This window comes from Pipistrellus hanaki, assembly GCF_964339955.1.
Source record: "Pipistrellus hanaki genome assembly, chromosome: 9".
Classification (NCBI taxonomy): domain Eukaryota; kingdom Metazoa; phylum Chordata; class Mammalia; order Chiroptera; family Vespertilionidae; genus Pipistrellus; species Pipistrellus hanaki.
The window spans coordinates 77461550-77479138 of NC_140511.1; the positions used below are offsets into that span (position 1 = coordinate 77461550).

General features: G+C 54.3%; 1 protein-coding gene across 2 annotated transcripts in view; it reads right to left on the reverse strand.

Annotated features, from left to right (window-relative positions):
- Window positions 1–299: 299 nt before the first annotated feature.
- Window positions 300–17589, reverse strand: part of AHNAK (AHNAK nucleoprotein) — a 29233-nt gene continuing 11943 nt past the window's right edge. The window contains exons 5-6 of one of the 2 annotated variants that reach the window (XM_084895728.1): window positions 16783–17172; window positions 300–16122 (exon numbers count right to left, since the gene is read on the reverse strand). In XM_084895728.1, the coding sequence (XP_084751854.1) occupies window positions 994–16122; window positions 16783–17172 (15519 nt within the window). In that variant the 3' untranslated portion in view covers window positions 300–993. Of the gene's footprint in view, window positions 17173–17589 lie in introns of both variants that reach the window. The other variant, XM_084895727.1, reaches the window with a different exon arrangement.

Consider the following 17589-nt stretch of genomic DNA (forward strand, 5'->3'; position numbering starts at 1 on the left):
AGCATTCGCACCTGTACCGCCTTCTACCAACGCAGACCCGGCTCTGAATCGTGCGTTCACATCCGAGGGGGCAAAGGGGAGGGGGGGAGGGGGTCCCTGGGTGGGGCGGGGAGCTGCCAGTGACCAAGCCTCCCGACTTCTCAGTGACGGCCTCGCCAGGAGCATCAAGAATTCCGCCCGCCGCCCGTGACTGAACCAGCAGTGCCGGGCGGACCGGACCCGGACCCCGGGGGCACTGTCGGGGCTGGAGAGCCGCCTCCCGGGGCTTCCTCCCCCAACGCAATGCAAAGGCGCAGACATCAGGTTAATAAAGAGTTTTATTTGCCATCGACAGCTTCCATTTCCTTACATTCTTAAGTTGCCATTAAAGTGCGGGGAGGTCCCTAACCACGGTAACATCGGTTAAGAGGAGTCAGAACTAGCATCAGGAACAGGGTGCTCCCCTTACCCGGCCCAGAATGGAAGCCCCCGCCCACCGATTCTCACTCCCTCTCCCCGCGGGGGGACAGACACCCACTCTTTTCGGCCACCCCGGGGTGCCTGCCGCTCGACCCAGCCTTAGGAGGCACGGAGGTCCGGCTCCCGCGACCGCCTCCTCCCCCGCCCGCCCTCACTAACGAAAACCCGCCAGGTCGTGGCAATGAAAAAGGAAGTGGGCTGCCAAAGACCCCGACACTACCCAGGCCCAGTAAAAATAAGGGTAATAAACACAAAGCTTGCGTAGTAAACGGGAGTTCTCGTCAGCGTTCAATGCAAAAAAAAAATAAAGATAAAAAATAAAAAAAGAAATCTTAAGGCAAATACTGCTGACTCTGCAGGCGGCTGGCCGAGCCGGGGGCTCCGAGCCGGGGGCGGCGGCTGGCGGCACCGGCCCCGCGGCCGCTCCGTGCCCGCTGCGGAGGCTGCGGAGGCTGCGGGCGCGTGCTCGCCGGAGGGAATATACAGACACACACCCGAGGCGTGTGTCCTCCTGCACGTATGTACACGGGCCGGCTACTCCTTCTTGGCGGAAACCACCAGCTCCACCTCGGGCAGCTGGATGCCGACCTTCGTCCCGCTGTCGTTGCTGGAGGAGGAGGACAGCCGGGACTTCTGCAGGGACACGCCGCTCCCCTGCAGCCTGCCTGCCTCGTCATCGCTGCCCGTCACCTCGTAATGACCTTTGCTCTTTGACCCCAACCCGCCGAAGGTACCGAACTTCAGCTTCCCGTGCTTCCCTTTGACCTTCCCGCCCTCCAGCGACACGTCGCCGCCCTCGAACTCCAGAGTCCCGGTCGGGGTGGTGGGCGCCGAGAACTCCCTCTCGTCGCTGAAGGAGTTGGAGCGGTGCCGGGGCTTCTTGCTCTTGAACAGGGAGAACTTGGCCTTGGGCGACGCCGCCTCGGCCTCGGCCTCTCCCTCCAGAGAGCCCAGGCTGGCCTTGGAGCTCTTCAGGTCCCCCTTGGACCCCGAGATGGAAGCTTCCGGCGAGCCGGTGGCGCCGCCCTTCCCTTTCTGTTTGGAGAAGGTGAACTTGGGCATCTTGATTTTGGACTTCTTCAGTTTGACGTCGGACTCTTCCCACTCGCCCTCTCCGGCACCAGCCTGGCCGCCGGCCTCCCCTTTAGGGAAATTGATATCCACCCCCACCTCTCGGCCCACCAGCTCGCGGCCAGAGGTGGTGAACTTGGGGATTTTCATCTTCGGGAATGTGACTTTTCCAGATCCGCTTTCCAAGTGACCCTGCGGCCCGGACACGCTCAGCCCCGGGCCCTGGAGCCCGACGTGGCCTCCTCTCCCTGCTCCTTCCGCCTTTGGTCCGGAGAGATGGAGCCCGCCGGCGGCCGTGGGCGCGCCCAGGTGGAGAGCAGAGACCTGGGGGCCTTTCCACTCGACCCCGGGGCCTCTGGCGCTCAGGTGCCCTTCGCCCAGGCTGACGTCTGGGGCGCCGACACCCCCGGACACATCCACGCCTCCGTGGATTTTCGGGCCCTTCAGGCTGAAGCCAAGATCGGACTCGGGAGAGGCCACGGAGAAGGAAGGTCCTTTCAGGTCGCCTTTGATGTCAGGGCCGGAAACCTGCCCCGTGGGGAGCCGCACCTTGCCCCCCTGCAGCTCCAGACCGCACGCAGGGGCCTTCACGCCGGGCAGGTGGAGGTCCCCGTGCGGGCCATGAACACTCACGCCCGGAAGGCCTCCTCCGACGGCGGGCCCGTGCAGCTCCCCGGAGCCGCCGAGGCTCCCTTTCACGTTTGGTCCTTTCAAGTGCAAGTCCACATCCGGGGCCGAGATCTGAGGCCCCTTGAGGCCGAGGCCTCCGAGATTCACGTCCATGCCTGGCGCCTTCAGCTCTCCGGTCAGCTGGGGCCCCTTGACGCTCACGTCCACGTCGGACCCGGGCATGGAGATGCCGAACTGGGGCAGCTTCATCTGGGGAAGCTTAATGCCACCTTCCGGCGCCTCCCAGCTCAGATCGGGAGCGCCGACTGACACTTTCGGGCCCTTGATGTCACCCGAGACGGCCAGGTCTCCCTTCACACTTGGTCCTTTCAAGTTCAGGTCAAGGTCAGGCCCGGAGACCTTGGGCATGGAGAGGTTCACCGAAGGCAAGTCTACCCTCGGCCCCTTCAGAGACACGCCAGGCCCTTCGAGCCTCACGTCCGGTGCGCCCATGCTTCCTTCCAGCGCGGGCAGCTGGACCTCGGCTCCCCCGCCCTCCACGTTCACGCCGGGGACGCCGATCTTGGGCATCGAAAACTTGGGGAACTTGATTTTCGCTTCCGGACCTTGCAGGTCTAGGTCCGGTCCTTCCAGCCCCACGCTGGGGACGTCGCCCTTGACCTTTGGTCCTTTCAAGCTCAGGTTCACGTCGGGGGCGGAGACCTGAGGGGCAGAGATGCCGAAGGACGGTGCTTTGACGTGGGCACTGGGGCCTTCGAGGCGGACGTCAGGGGCGTCCACGTGAACTCCCGGCGAGGTGATGTCCAGGCCGCCCGCCTGGATCTCGCCCTCCATCTTGGGGCTGGGGAGGGAGGCCTCCGCTCTGAATCTGGATGATTTAATGTCAAACTCCACATCGGGGAAGTACATCTTCCCGAACATGGGCTTCTTGGTTTTAGGGGATTTCACGTCCACTTTCAGCGAGGCATCCGGCCCCCCCACGTTCACGTCCACGTCGGGAGCCTTGAGGCTGGCGTCCATCTCGCCGCCAGGAAGGTTCAGATCAAACCCTTGCTTCTTGGTTTTGATTTTGGGGCCGCTCATGTGGATCTTGGGCATCTTAAACTTGCTCTTCTTGCCCTTGCCACCGACGCTGATGTCCGGGGTCTCGACGCTGAGCTCCGCCTCGGGGACAGTCACCTCGGCCGACGGCACCTTGAAGTCAGCTTTGGGGCTTTTGGCCCCGAATCCAAACTTGGGTTTCTTAAGTTTGGGGACTTTGACATCCGGCCCCTCCAGGTTCACATCCGGGCCCTCCATGTGGACGTCCAAGGCCGGAGCTTCCAAGTCAACTTTAGGCCCCTTAAGGTCCAGTTCTCCGCCTTCTACTTTGGGGCCAGAAAGCCCAATCTTGGGTGTCTTGAGATGCAAATCAACATCGGGAACAGTTACTTTAGGGGCAGATATATCCAGCGATGGCATCTTGAAATGTGGGCCACTGAGTTTGGCCTCAGGGCCTTCGAAATCCAGACCTGGGCCTTTCAAGTCTACTTCTGGGCCTTTGAAAGTACCTTCCATCTTAGGAACGGACATCTCAAAATCTCCTTTGACTTTGGGTCCCTTCAAATCTAGGTCAACATCAGGCATGGAGATCTTAGGAGCTTTGATATTTATCTCTGGCATCTTGAACTTGGGACCCTTCAGTTTTGCATCTGGACCTTCGATATTCACATCTGGAACATCAATGTCCACCTTGGGTCCAGAGACATCAATGTCGGCCTTGGGCAGGTTCACATCCACGTCTGGGCCCTCTCCTTTGAAGCCTGGCATGCTGAACTTGGGCATTTTCACCTTGGGCATCTTCAGGTGCCAGTCGGGACCATGCATGTCCACATCAGGGACATCGATGTCCACTTTAGGGCCTTTGATGTCAATTCCGGGGCCCTTGAGGTCACCTTCCACCTTAGGCAGGGAAACATCCACATCGCCCTTCACTTTGGGGCCCTTCAGGTTCAGATCAAGGTCAGGCATGGAGATCTTGGGGGCTTTGATGTTCATCTCAGGCATCTTGAACTTGGGGCCCTTCAGTTTTGCATCTGGACCTTCGATATTCACATCTGGGACATCAATGTCCACCTTGGGTCCGGAGACATCAAAGTCAGCCTTGGGCAGGTTCACGTCCACGTCTGGGCCCTCTCCTTTGAAGCCTGGCATGCTGAACTTGGGCATTTTCACCTTGGGCATCTTCAGGTGCCAGTCGGGACCATGCATGTCCACATCAGGGACATCGATGTCCACTTTGGGGCCTTTGATGTCAAGTTCAGGGCCCTTGAGGTCACCTTCCACTTTGGGCAGAGAAACGTCCACATCGCCCTTCACTTTGGGGCCCTTCAGATTCAGGTCGACTTCAGGCATGGAGATCTTGGGGGCTTTGAGGTGCAGGTCAGGCATTTTGAACTTGGGGCCCTTCAGTTTCCCTTCTGGGCCATGAATGTCAATGTCAGGAGTGTCTATGTCCAGCTTAGGGCCTTTAATATCCACTTTGGGGCCTTTCAGATCACCTTCCAGTTTAGGAACGGAAAGGTCCAAATCTCCTTTTACTTTAGGTCCTTTCAAGTTCAAATCAATGTCACTCATGGAGATTTGTGGGGTTTTGAAGTGCACATCAGGCATCTTGAACTTGGGGCCTTTGAGTTTCCCTTCAGGTCCCTCAATGTCCACCTCTGGTCCTTTCAGGTCACCTTCCACCTTGGGCAGTGAAAGGTCCACATCGCCCTTCACCTTTGGCCCTTTCAGGCTTAAGTCAAAGTCAGGCATGGAGATCTTGGGGGCTTTGATGTTCATCTCTGGCATCTTGAACTTGGGGCCCTTCAGCTTCGCATCTGGACCTTCGATATTCAGGTCTGGGGCAGCAATATCCACTTTGGGGCCAGAGATGTCAATGTCAGCTTTGGGCAGGTTCACATCCACATCTGGGCCCTCTCCTTTGAAGCCTGGCATGCTGAACTTGGGCATTTTCACCTTGGGCATCTTCAGGTGCCAGTCAGGACCATGAACATCCACATCTGGGACATCAATGTCCACTTTAGGGCCTTTGATGTCAATTCCGGGGCCCTTGAGGTCACCTTCCACCTTAGGCAGGGAAACATCCACATCGCCCTTCATCTTGGGGCCCTTCAGGTTCAGATCAAGGTCAGGCATGGAGATCTTGGGGGCTTTGATGTTCATCTCAGGCATCTTGAACTTGGGGCCCTTCAGTTTTGCATCTGGACCTTCGATATTCACATCTGGGACATCAATGTCCACCTTGGGTCCGGAGACATCAAAGTCAGCCTTGGGCAGGTTCACATCCACGTCTGGGCCCTCTCCTTTGAAGCCTGGCATGCTGAACTTGGGCATTTTCACCTTGGGCATCTTCAGGTGCCAGTCAGGACCATGCATGTCCACATCAGGGACATCGATGTCCACTTTGGGGCCTTTGATGTCAAGTTCAGGGCCCTTGAGGTCACCTTCCACTTTGGGCAGAGAAACGTCCACATCGCCCTTCACTTTGGGGCCCTTCAGATTCAGGTCGACTTCAGGCATGGAGATCTTGGGGGCTTTGAGGTGCAGGTCAGGCATTTTGAACTTGGGGCCCTTCAGTTTCCCTTCTGGGCCATGAATGTCAATGTCAGGAGTGTCTATGTCCACCTTGGGTCCTGAGATATCAATGTCGGCCTTGGGCAGGTTCACATCCACATCTGGGCCCTCGCCTTTGAAGCCAGGCATGCTGAACTTGGGCATTTTCACTTTGGGCATCTTCAGGTGCCAGTCTGGGCCATGAACGTCCACGTCTGGGACATCAATGTCCACTTTGGGGCCTTTGATGTCAACTTCAGGGGCCTTTAAGTCACCTTCCACCTTAGGCAGAGAAATGTCCACATCGCCTTTCACTTTAGGACCTTTCAGATGCAAATCAAAGTCAGGCATGGAGATCTTGGGGGCTTTGATGTTCATCTCTGGCATCTTGAACTTGGGGCCCTTCAGTTTTGCATCCGGACCTTCTAGATGGACATCTGGAATTTCAACGTCTACTTTGGGTGCTGAGACATCAATGTCGGCCTTGGGCAGGTTCACATCCACATCTGGGCCCTCTCCTTTGAAGCCAGGCATGCTGAACTTGGGCATTTTCACTTTGGGCATCTTCAGGTGCCAGTCTGGGCCTTGAACATCCACGTCTGGTGCATTAATGTCCATTTTGGGGCCCTTGATGTCAACTTCAGGGCCTTTCAGATCTCCTTCCACCTTAGGCAGGGAGACATCCACATCCCCTTTGACCTTAGGGCCTTTCAGATGCAAATCAAAGTCAGGCATGGAGATCTTGGGCGCCTTGATGTTCATCTCCGGCATTTTGAACTTCGGACCTTTCAACTTTCCCTCGGGCCCCTCAATATTAACGTCAGGGCCTTCAATGTCCACTTTGGGTGCTGAGACGTCGATGTCAGCCTTGGGCAGGTTCACATCCACTTCGGGGCCCTCTCCTTTGAAGCCTGGCATGCTGAACTTGGGCATTTTCACCTTGGGCATCTTCAGGTGCCAGTCTGGGCCATGGACGTCCACATCAGGGGCATTAATGTCCACTTTTGGGGCCTTGATGTCAACTTCAGGGCCTTTCAGATCCCCTTCAATCTTGGGAAGAGAAACATCCACATCACCCTTCACTTTGGGGCCCTTCAGGTTTAAGTCAATGTCAGGCATGGAGATCTTGGGAGCCTTTAGGTGCATCTCTGGCATCTTGAATTTGGGCCCCTTCAGTTTCCCCTCTGGGCCTTCAATGCTAATGTCAGGAGTGTCAATGTCCACTTTGGGGCCCTTGATGTCCACCTCGGGGCCCTTTAGGTCGCCTTCCACTTTTGGCAAAGACACGTCTACATCGCCCTTCATTTTGGGGCCCTTCAGGTTCAGATCAATGTCAGGCATGGAGATGTGGGGAGCTTTGATGTTCATCTCAGGCATCTTGAACTTGGGGCCCTTCAGTTTCGCATCTGGACCTTCGATACTCACATCGGGAACATCAATGTCGGCCTTGGGCAGGTTCACATCCACGTCTGGGCCCTCTCCTTTGAAGCCAGGCATGCTGAACTTGGGCATTTTCACCTTAGGCATCTTGAGATGCCAGTCCGGGCCATGAACGTCTACATCAGGGGCATTAATGTCCACTTTGGGCCCCTTGATATCAATCCCTGGGCCTTTCAGATCTCCTTCCACTTTGGGCAGGGAAACATCCACATCACCTTTTACCTTGGGGCCCTTCAGATTTAAATCGATGTCAGGCATGGAGATCTTGGGAGCTTTAATATTCATGTCAGGCATCTTGAGTTTGGGGCCTTTTAAGCCTCCTTCTAGACCTTCCACACTGATTTCTGGGCCCTCAATGTCCATCTTGGGAGCCTCTATGTTGATATCTCCTTTTGGCAGATCCACAGACAGATCTGGCCCTTCTGCTTTTAATCCAGGCACACCAAACTTAGGCATTTTCATCTTGGGCATTTTCAAATTAAAGTCTGGGCCATGAACATCCACATCAGGTGCATCAAGATGGACTTCTGGTGCCTTAATGTCCACTTGGGGTCCTTTAAAGTCACCTTCTAAATCAGGGCCTGCAACACTTAAGTCTCCTTTGACTTTAGGACCTTTCAGATTTAGCTCTACATCAGGCATAGAAACTTTAGGAGATGAGATACTCAGGAAAGGCATTTTGAACTTGGATCCTTTCACTTTCCCTTGGACTTCAACATCAGGAGCATTGATGTCAACTTTTGGGCCTGTGACGTCAATATCTGGCTTTTTAACTTTGACATCCACCTCAGGTGTCTGGACTTTGGAGCCGGAAAAATTAAATTTGGGAAGCTTAAAACGAGACTTCTTTGACTTGCCTTCGATATTGAGCTTAGGGCCAGAAATGTCCACTTCCGGGCCCTTTACATCCAACTTGGGAGCTTTAATGTCCCCTTCTAATTTGGGCCCAGAAACATCAACCTCTCCCTTAAGCTTTGAGCCTTTCAAATTCAGGTCAATTTCTGGCATAGAGATCTTGGGCATGTTTACATGCATGTCAGGCATCTTCACTTTTGGGCCTTTCAGCTTGCCTTCTGGACCATGAATGTCAACAGCTGGAGCATCTACATCGATCTTCGGGCCCTTGATGTCAAGAGTAGGCCCTTTCAGATCACCTTCTACATTTGGCAGTGAAACATCCACCTCTCCTTTCACCTTAGGGCCTTTAAGATTAAGGTCCAAATCTGGCATGGAGATCTTAGGAGCCTTGATGTTCATCTCAGGCATCTTGAACTTGGGGCCCTTCAGTTTCGCATCTGGACCTTCAATATTCACATCTGGGACATCAATGTCCACCTTGGGTCCTGAGACATCCAAGTCAGCTTTGGGCAGGTTCACATCCACATCTGGGCCCTCGCCTTTGAAGCCAGGCATGCTGAACTTGGGCATTTTCACCTTGGGCATCTTCAGGTGCCAATCAGGACCATGAACATCCACATCTGGGACGTCAATGTCCACTTTAGGGCCTTTGATGTCCACTTCAGGAACCTTAATCTCACCTTCCACTTTTGGTAAAGACACGTCCACATCGCCCTTCACTTTGGGGCCCTTCAGGTTCAGATCAATGTCAGGCATGGAGATCTTGGGGGCTTTGATGTTCATCTCTGGCATCTTGAACTTGGGGCCCTTCAGTTTTGCATCTGGACCTTCGATATTCACATCTGGGACATCAATGTCCACCTTGGGTCCCGAGACACTGATGTCAGCCTTGGGCAGGTTCACATCCACGTCTGGGCCCTCTCCTTTGAAGCCTGGCATGCTGAACTTGGGCATTTTCACTTTGGGCATCTTCAGGTGCCAGTCTGGGCCATGGACGTCCACATCTGGTGCTTCAATGTCCACTTTGGGGCCCTTGATGTCAACTTCAGGGCCTTCCACTTTAGGCAGGGACACGTCCACATCGCCCTTCACTTTGGGACCTTTCAGATGCAAATCAAAGTCAGGCATGGAGATCTTGGGCGCCTTGATGTTCATCTCGGGCATCTTAAACTTAGGCCCTTTCAACTTCCCTTCTGGTCCTTCAATGTTCACATCAGGGCCCTCAATGTCCACCTTGGGTCCAGTTACATCAATGTCAGCCTTGGGCAGGTTCACATCCACTTCGGGGCCCTCTGCTTTGAAGCCAGGCATGCTGAACTTGGGCATTTTCATCTTGGGCATCTTCAGGTGCCAGTCTGGGCCGTGAACGTCCACATCTGGGACATCAATGTCCACTTTGGGGCCTTTGAGGTCAACTTCAGGACCTTTCAGATCTCCCTCTAGCTTGGGACCTGTGACGTCCACGTCTCCTTTTATTTTTGGTCCTGTTAGGTTAAGATCAATATCTGGCATGGATATCTTTGGAGTCTTGAAATGCATATCAGGCATCTTAAATTTTGGACTTTTCCACTTTCCTTCAGGCCCTTCAATATTCACATCAGGACACTCCAGGTCGACTTTGGGTGCTGAGAGGTCGATGTCGGCTTTGGGCAGGTTCACATCCACATCTGGGCCCTCTCCTTTGAAGCCAGGCATGCTGAACTTGGGCATTTTCACCTTGGGCATCTTCAGGTGCCAGTCTGGGCCATGGACGTCCACATCTGGTGCTTCAATGTCCACTTTGGGGCCCTTGATGTCAACTTCAGGGCCTTCCACTTTAGGCAGGGACACGTCCACATCGCCCTTCACTTTGGGACCTTTCATATGCAAATCAAAGTCAGGCATGGAGATCTTGGGGGCATGAAAGTGCATTTCCGGCATCTTGAACTTGGGGCCCTTCAGTTTTCCTTCTGGGCCCTCAATGCTCACATCTGGGGCTTCAATGTCCACCTTGGGTCCAGAGATGTCGATGTCAGCCTTGGGCAGGTTCACATCCACATCTGGGCCCTCTCCTTTGAAGCCAGGCATGCTGAACTTGGGCATTTTCACCTTGGGCATCTTCAGGTGCCAGTCTGGGCCTTGAACATCCACATCTGGGGCTTCAATGTCCACTTTGGGGCCCTTGAGGTCACCTTCCACCTTAGGCAGGGAAAGGTCTACATCTCCTTTGACCTTGGGGCCTTTCAAATGTAAATCTACATCAGGCATGGAGATCTTGGGGGCTTTGATGTTCATCTCTGGCATCTTGAATTTAGGCCCCTTGATTTTTCCCTCTGGGCCCTCAATGCTCACATCTGGGGCTTCAATGTCCACTTTGGGTGCTGAGACATCAATGTCGGCCTTGGGCAGGTTCACATCCACTTCTGGGCCCTCTGCTTTGAAGCCTGGCATGCTGAACTTGGGCATTTTCATCTTGGGCATCTTCAGGTGCCAGTCGGGACCATGAACTTCAGGTGTACTTATGTCTACTTTGGGGCCCTTGACGTTCACATCTGGCACTTTAATTTTACCTTCTACTTCTGGCACAGACACATCAACATCCCCCTTGATTTTCGGTCCTTTCAGATTTAAGTCCACATCAGGCATAGATATATGTGGGGCTTTGAAATGCATGTCAGGCATCTTGAACTTGGGGCCTTTCAATTTGCCCTCTGGTCCCTCAATGTCTATATCTGGCCCACTGATGTCACCTTTGAGGTCGCCTTCCAACTTGGGAACATCTACATCCACCTCTCCCTTGACCTTGGGGCTTTTTAAGTGTAGATTGATGTCTGGCATGGAGATTTTAGGGGCTTTAAAATGCATGTCTGGCATCTTGAATTTTGGACTTTTCCATTTGCCATCTGGGCCTTCCACAGCTACATCTGGCATGTCAACATCCAATTTGGGGCCCTTAACATCCAATTCTGGACCCTTCAACTCTCCTTCCATCTTTGGGGCTGAAACATCCAAGTCTCCTTTAATTTTAGGCCCCTTCAAGTTGAAGTCAACATCTGGCATGGAGATCTTGGGGGCATGGAAGTGCATGTCAGGCATCTTGAATTTGGGGCCCTTCAGCTTCCCTTCTGGTCCCTCAAGGCTCACATCTGGGGCTTCAATGTCCACCTTGGGTCCGGAGATGTCAATGTCAGCCTTGGGCAGGTTCACATCCACTTCTGGGCCTTCTGCTTTGAAGCCAGGCACGCTGAACTTGGGCATTTTCATCTTGGGCATCTTCAGGTGCCAGTCTGGGCCATGCACGTCCACATCTGGAACATCAACGTCCACTTTGGGCCCTTTGATGTCCACATCTGGCACTTTCATCTCACCTTCTATCTTGGGCACAGAGACATCCACATCCCCTTTGACCTTGGGCCCTTTCAAGTGTAAGTCCACATCAGGCATGGAGATCTTGGGGGCCTTGAAGTGCATGTCAGGCATCTTGAACTTGTGCCCTTTCAACTTTGCATCAGGACATTCGAGATCAACATCAGGCACTTCCACATCCACGCTGGGACCCTTCAAATCTCCCTCCAATTTCGGCACAGACACATCGACATCCCCTTTGACTTTGGGGCCTTTCAAGTGTAAGTCCACATCAGGCATGGAGATCTTGGGAGCCTTGAAGTGCATGTCAGGCATCTTGAACTTGTGGCCCTTCAGCTTCCCTTCTGGTACCTCAAGGCTCACATCTGGAGCTTCTATGTCAATCTTGGGTCCGGCAATGTCAATATCAGCCTTGGGCAGGTTCACATCCACTTCTGGGCCCTCTCCTTTGAAGCCAGGCATGCTGAACTTGGGCATTTTCACTTTGGGCATCTTCAGGTGCCAGTCTGGTCCATGCATGTCCACATCTGGGACATCAACATCCACTTTGGGCCCCTTGAGGTCCACATCTGGCACTTTCATCTCACCTTCTATCTTGGGCACAGAGACATCCACATCCCCTTTGACCTTGGGCCCTTTCAAGTGTAAGTCCACATCAGGCATGGAGATCTTGGGGGCCTTGAAGTGCATGTCAGGCATCTTGAACTTGTGCCCTTTCAACTTTGCATCAGGACATTCGAGATCAACATCAGGTACTTCCACATCCACGCTGGGACCCTTCAAATCTCCCTCCAATTTCGGCACAGACACATCGACATCCCCTTTGACTTTGGGGCCTTTCAAGTGTAAGTCCACATCAGGCATGGAGATCTTGGGGGCCTTGAAGTGCATGTCAGGCATCTTGAACTTGTGGCCCTTCAGCTTCCCTTCTGGTACCTCAAGGCTCACATCTGGAGCTTCTATGTCAACCTTGGGTCCGGAGATGTCAATGTCAGCTTTGGGCAGGTTCACATCCACATCTGGGCCCTCTGCTTTGAAGCCAGGCATGCTGAACTTGGGCATTTTCACTTTGGGCATCTTCAGGTGCCAATCTGGTCCATGCACGTCCACATCTGGGACATCAACGTCCACTTTGGGCCCCTTGAGGTCCACATCCGGCACTTTCATCTCACCTTCTATCTTGGGCACAGAGACATCCACATCCCCTTTGACCTTGGGCCCTTTCAAGTGTAAGTCCACATCAGGCATGGAGATCTTGGGAGCCTTGAAGTGCATGTCAGGCATCTTGAACTTGTGCCCTTTCAACTTTGCATCAGGACATTCGAGATCAACATCAGGCACTTCCACATCCACCTTAGGGGCTTTCACGTCCATTTCAGGGACTTTCAAGTCTCCTTCCACTTTAGGAAGGGAGACATCCACATCAGTTTTCAGTTTAGGGCCTTTCAGATTAAGTCCAACATCAGGCATAGAAATTTTGTGTGTCTGTATATTCATGCTTGGCATCTTGAACTTGGGACCCTTTAGTTTCCCCTCTGGACCTTCAAGAGTCACATCTGGTGCATTAATGTCCACCTTGGGTCCAGAGACATTAATGTCGGCCTTGGGCAGGTTCACATCCACTTCGGGGCCCTCTCCTTTGAAGCCTGACATGCTGAACTTGGGCATTTTCACCTTGGGCATCTTCAGGTGCCAGTCTGGGCCATGGACGCCCACGTCTGGTGCGTTTATGTCCACTTTGGGACCTTTAATGTTGACATCAGGAGTTTGTATCTCTCCTTCTACTTTTGGAACAGTCACGTCATAATCTGCTTTCACTTTCGGACCTTTCAAATGCAAACCAACATCTGGTATCGGTATCTTCTGAGGCTTTATATTCATTTCTGGCATCTTAAATTTAGGACCTTTTAGTTTTGCATCTGGGCCTTCAATGTTCACATCTGGGACTTCAACATCCACCTTGGGTCCCGAGACACTGATGTCAGCCTTGGGCAGGTTCACATCCACATCTGGGCCCTCTCCTTTGAAGCCTGGCATGCTGAACTTGGGCATTTTCACCTTGGGCATCTTCAAGTGCCAGTCTGGGCCATGGACGTCCACATCTGGAGCACTAATGTCAGCTTTGGGCCCTTTAAGGTTAACATCTGGCACTTTTATTTCACCTTCTACATCAGGCAAGGACACATCCACATCTCCTTTCAGTTTTGGTCCCTTCAGATTCAAGTCCACATCAGGCATGGAGATCTTGGGAGCCTTGAAGTGCATCTCAGGCATCTTAAACTTTGGGCCCTTCAGCTTCCCTTCTGGTCCCTCAAGGCTCACATCTGGAGCTTCTATGTCAACCTTGGGTCCGGAGATGTCAATGTCAGCCTTGGGCAGGTTCACATCCACTTCTGGGCCCTCTGCTTTGAAGCCAGGCACGCTGAACTTGGGCATTTTCATCTTGGGCATCTTCAGGTGCCAGTCTGGGCCATGCATGTCCACATCTGGGACATCAACGTCCACTTTGGGCCCTTTGATGTCCACATCCGGCACTTTCATCTCACCTTCTATCTTGGGCACAGAGACATCCACATCCCCTTTGACCTTGGGCCCTTTCAAGTGTAAGTCCACATCAGGCATGGAGATCTTGGGGGCCTTGAAGTGCATGTCAGGCATCTTGAACTTGGGGCCCTTCAGCTTTCCTTCGGGTCCTTCAATGTTCACATCTGGAATGTCAACATCCACCTTGGGTCCAGAGATGTCAATGTCAGCCTTGGGCAGGTTCACATCCACTTCTGGGCCCTCTGCTTTGAAAGTAGGCATGCTGAACTTGGGCATTTTCATCTTGGGCATTTTCATGCTCCAGTCTCCACCTTGTACTTCCACATCTGGTGCTTTAATGTCTACGCTGGGCCCTTTGAGGTCCACGTCTGGAACTGTCATCTCACCTTTTATTTTTGGTGCAGACATCTCTACATCTCCTTTCATTTTGGGTCCTTTCAGATTGAGGTCAACATCTGGCAGAGTCATCTTAGGAGCTTTGAAGTGCATCTCAGGCATCTTAAACTTGGGGCCTTTCAGCTTCCCTTCTGGTCCCTCAAGGCTCAGATCTGGAGCACTCACATCTAACTTGGGTGCAGAAAGGTCTACATCAGCCTTGGGCAGGTTCACATCCAATTCTGGGCCCTCTCCTTTGAGGCTGGGCATGGTGAACTTGGGCATTTTCATCTTGGGCATCTTCAGGTTCCAATCAGGGCCATGAACTTCAACATCTGGGGCGCTGACATCTACTTTTGGCCCTTTCAGGTCGCCTTCCAGCTTTGGCACTGTAACGTCATATTCGCCCTTTACCTTAGGCCCTTTCATATGCAAGTCCACCTCAGGCATGGAGATCTTGGGGGCCTTGATGTTCATCTCAGGCACCTTGAACTTGGGGCCCTTCAGCTTTCCTTCGGGTCCTTCAATGTTCACATCTGGAATGTCAACATCCACCTTGGGCCCCGAGATGCCAATGTCGGCTTTGGGCAGGTTCACCTCCACTTCTGGGCCCTCTGCTTTGACGCCAGGCACGCTGAACTTGGGCATTTTCATCTGGGGCATCTTCACGTTCCAGCCTGGGCCTTGCACGTCCACGGCTGGAACATCAATGTCCACTCTGGCACTCTTAAGTTCAACATCGGGAACTTTCACCTCACCTTCGGCCTTTGGCACCGTCACATCGTATTCTCCTTTGACACTAGGGCCTTTCAAATGCAAGTCCACGTCTGGCATGGAGATCTTGGGGGCTTTGATATTCATCTCGGGCATCTTAAATTTGGGTCCTTTCAGTTTTCCTTCCGGTCCCTCCACCCTCACATCCGGAGCACTCACATCTACCTTGGGCCCGGAAATGTCCACATCAGGCTTGGGCAGGTTCACGTCCACCTCTGGGCCCTCCGCTCTGAACCCTGGCACGCCGAACTTGGGCATTTTCATCTTGGGCATCTTCAGGTGCCATTCTGGGCCGTGAGCATCCACGTTGGGGGCATTAATGTCCACCTGGGGGCCTTTCAGCTCCCCTTCAAGTTTTGGTGCCGATACGTCGTACCCTCCTTTCACCGAGGGGCCTTTCAGGTGCAGATCCACATCTGGCATGGAGACCTTTGGCGTCTTGACACTCACTTCAGGCAGCTTAACATCAGGGCCTTTCAGCTTGCCCCCGAGGCCTCCTACGCTGACACCGGGAGCCTCCATGTTGACCTTGGGCCCCGTAATGCTGACATCTCCTTTGGGTAGATGGACGTCTACCTCTGGGCCTTCCCCTTGGACTCCCGGAGTGCCGAACTTGGGCATTTTCATCTTGGGCATTTTCAGGTTCCACTCTGGGCCGTGGAGCTCCACATCTGGGGCACGGGCATCCACTTTGGGGCCTTTGACATCCACTTTGGGGCCTTTGACATCAACTTCGGGGACTTTGACTTTGCCTTCGACTTTGGGGAGCGTGACATCTACACCCCCTTTCCCTTTAGGGGCAGCCACCTTTAAGTCGACATCTGCCATGGAGATGCTGCAGGTTCCCATCTTCCCAGAAGGGCTGCTCAGCTTGGGTCCTGCCAGGGTCCCCTCTAGGCTGGGCGACTCTATGTCCACTTTGGAGCCTTTAACTGCCACTTGAGGGCCTTTGACATCGCCTTGCATTCCCGGAGCGGAAACCTTAACGTCTCCTCTCAGTTTGGAGGACCCCAGGCTCAGATCCACGTCCTGCATGGAGATTTTGGGTTTCTGAATAATCATTTCGGGAGTCTTGACTTTAGTGCCCTTCAGCTTCCCTTCCAGCCCCCCCGAAGTAACCTCGGGCAGGCTGACGCCCCCCGAGACCCCAGGAAGTGTCACGTCAATCCCAGTTCCCTCTCCCTTAGGGCCTGACACAGAGAACTGGGGCGCTTTCATCTCGGGCATGGTGAGTTTGCCTCCAGGCCCGTGAATGTCAACATCAGGGCCTTGACCTTGCACATGGGGGCCGGGGATGGTGCCCTTGACTTTGGGAGCAGAGATGTCCACCCCGACGCTCCCCTGGGGCTTGGCACCTTTCAGGCCTCGGTCTCCTTCAAAGGACGGCCCAGTGATTCGAGGGCCCTGCAGCTTCCCCTGAGGCCCCTGAGCCGTGACACCGGCAGCTGCAGAAACACGCCACCCTGCCTCCGGGGCCTGGGGTTGGGGCCCCGTGGAGACACCAAATTTTGGCATCTTCATGGTGGGAATTTTAATTTTCCCATTACTGTCACTCTCCAGAGATGGGCCCTGAACCTCTACCGCCCCACCACCAAGAGAAGACGAAACGCCCACTCCTGGACCCTGGGCCCCCCCTCTGCCGCCCACGTCCAAGCCCTTGGCACTGACTCTGGTGTCTGGGCTTCCCACCTTGATCCCGGGCACGGAGACCTGCAGCTTCGAGTGGCCAGCCCCATGGAGCTCTGGTCCCGAAACGGCCATGGCGCCGGCCCGCACGTCCGCAGCCCCCGGGCCCGAGGGCAGTCGGATCACCGTCTTCCCAGACTGGGTCTCCACGTCCACAGTGGAGATTTCGGTCAGCTCGTGCCGTGGGATCTTGACCTTGAACTCAGGGCTGCTGATGATGTCCTTGGCTCCTTCCCGGCCCGTCACATCCACAGTGTAGGCCGTGACCCTCCTGGTCACCGTGATGGTGCGGCTCTGGGTCTCCCCGGGGTCGCCTTCCACTCCGTCCTCCGACTTCAGCCGGGGCTTGATCTTGGTGGCATAGATGCGCTGGTACTCCTCGTCATCCCCGCTCTGCAGAGAGACACGCCCGGCAGAGGTTGCAACGGAGTCTGCCCGCGTTCCCGACGCCCGGCCGCAGCCCAGCCCTTTCCCAGAGGAGCCGGGACCGAAACAGGGGTCCGCGGAGCCGCCCGGGGCAGAGCACGGAGGGCTGGCGGCCACATCGCAGGAGGAAGACAGGTTACGCAGGGAAACTCCGGGAAGCAAAGGCCACGGGGCGATGAGGCTGCAGGCGACTGGACTGCCCGGACTGGGAGGAGCAATTACCATCAGTTCTGGACTCCAATCGGCCAGCCAAGTACCCAGGATGCCTCTGGGCGAGCAGCTCTGCACTGACTTAACCCTAAGGCTCTCAACTCTTTTTTTTTTATTTTAATTATTAATTTCAGAGAGGAAGGGAGAAGAGAGAGAAACATCAATGATGGGAGA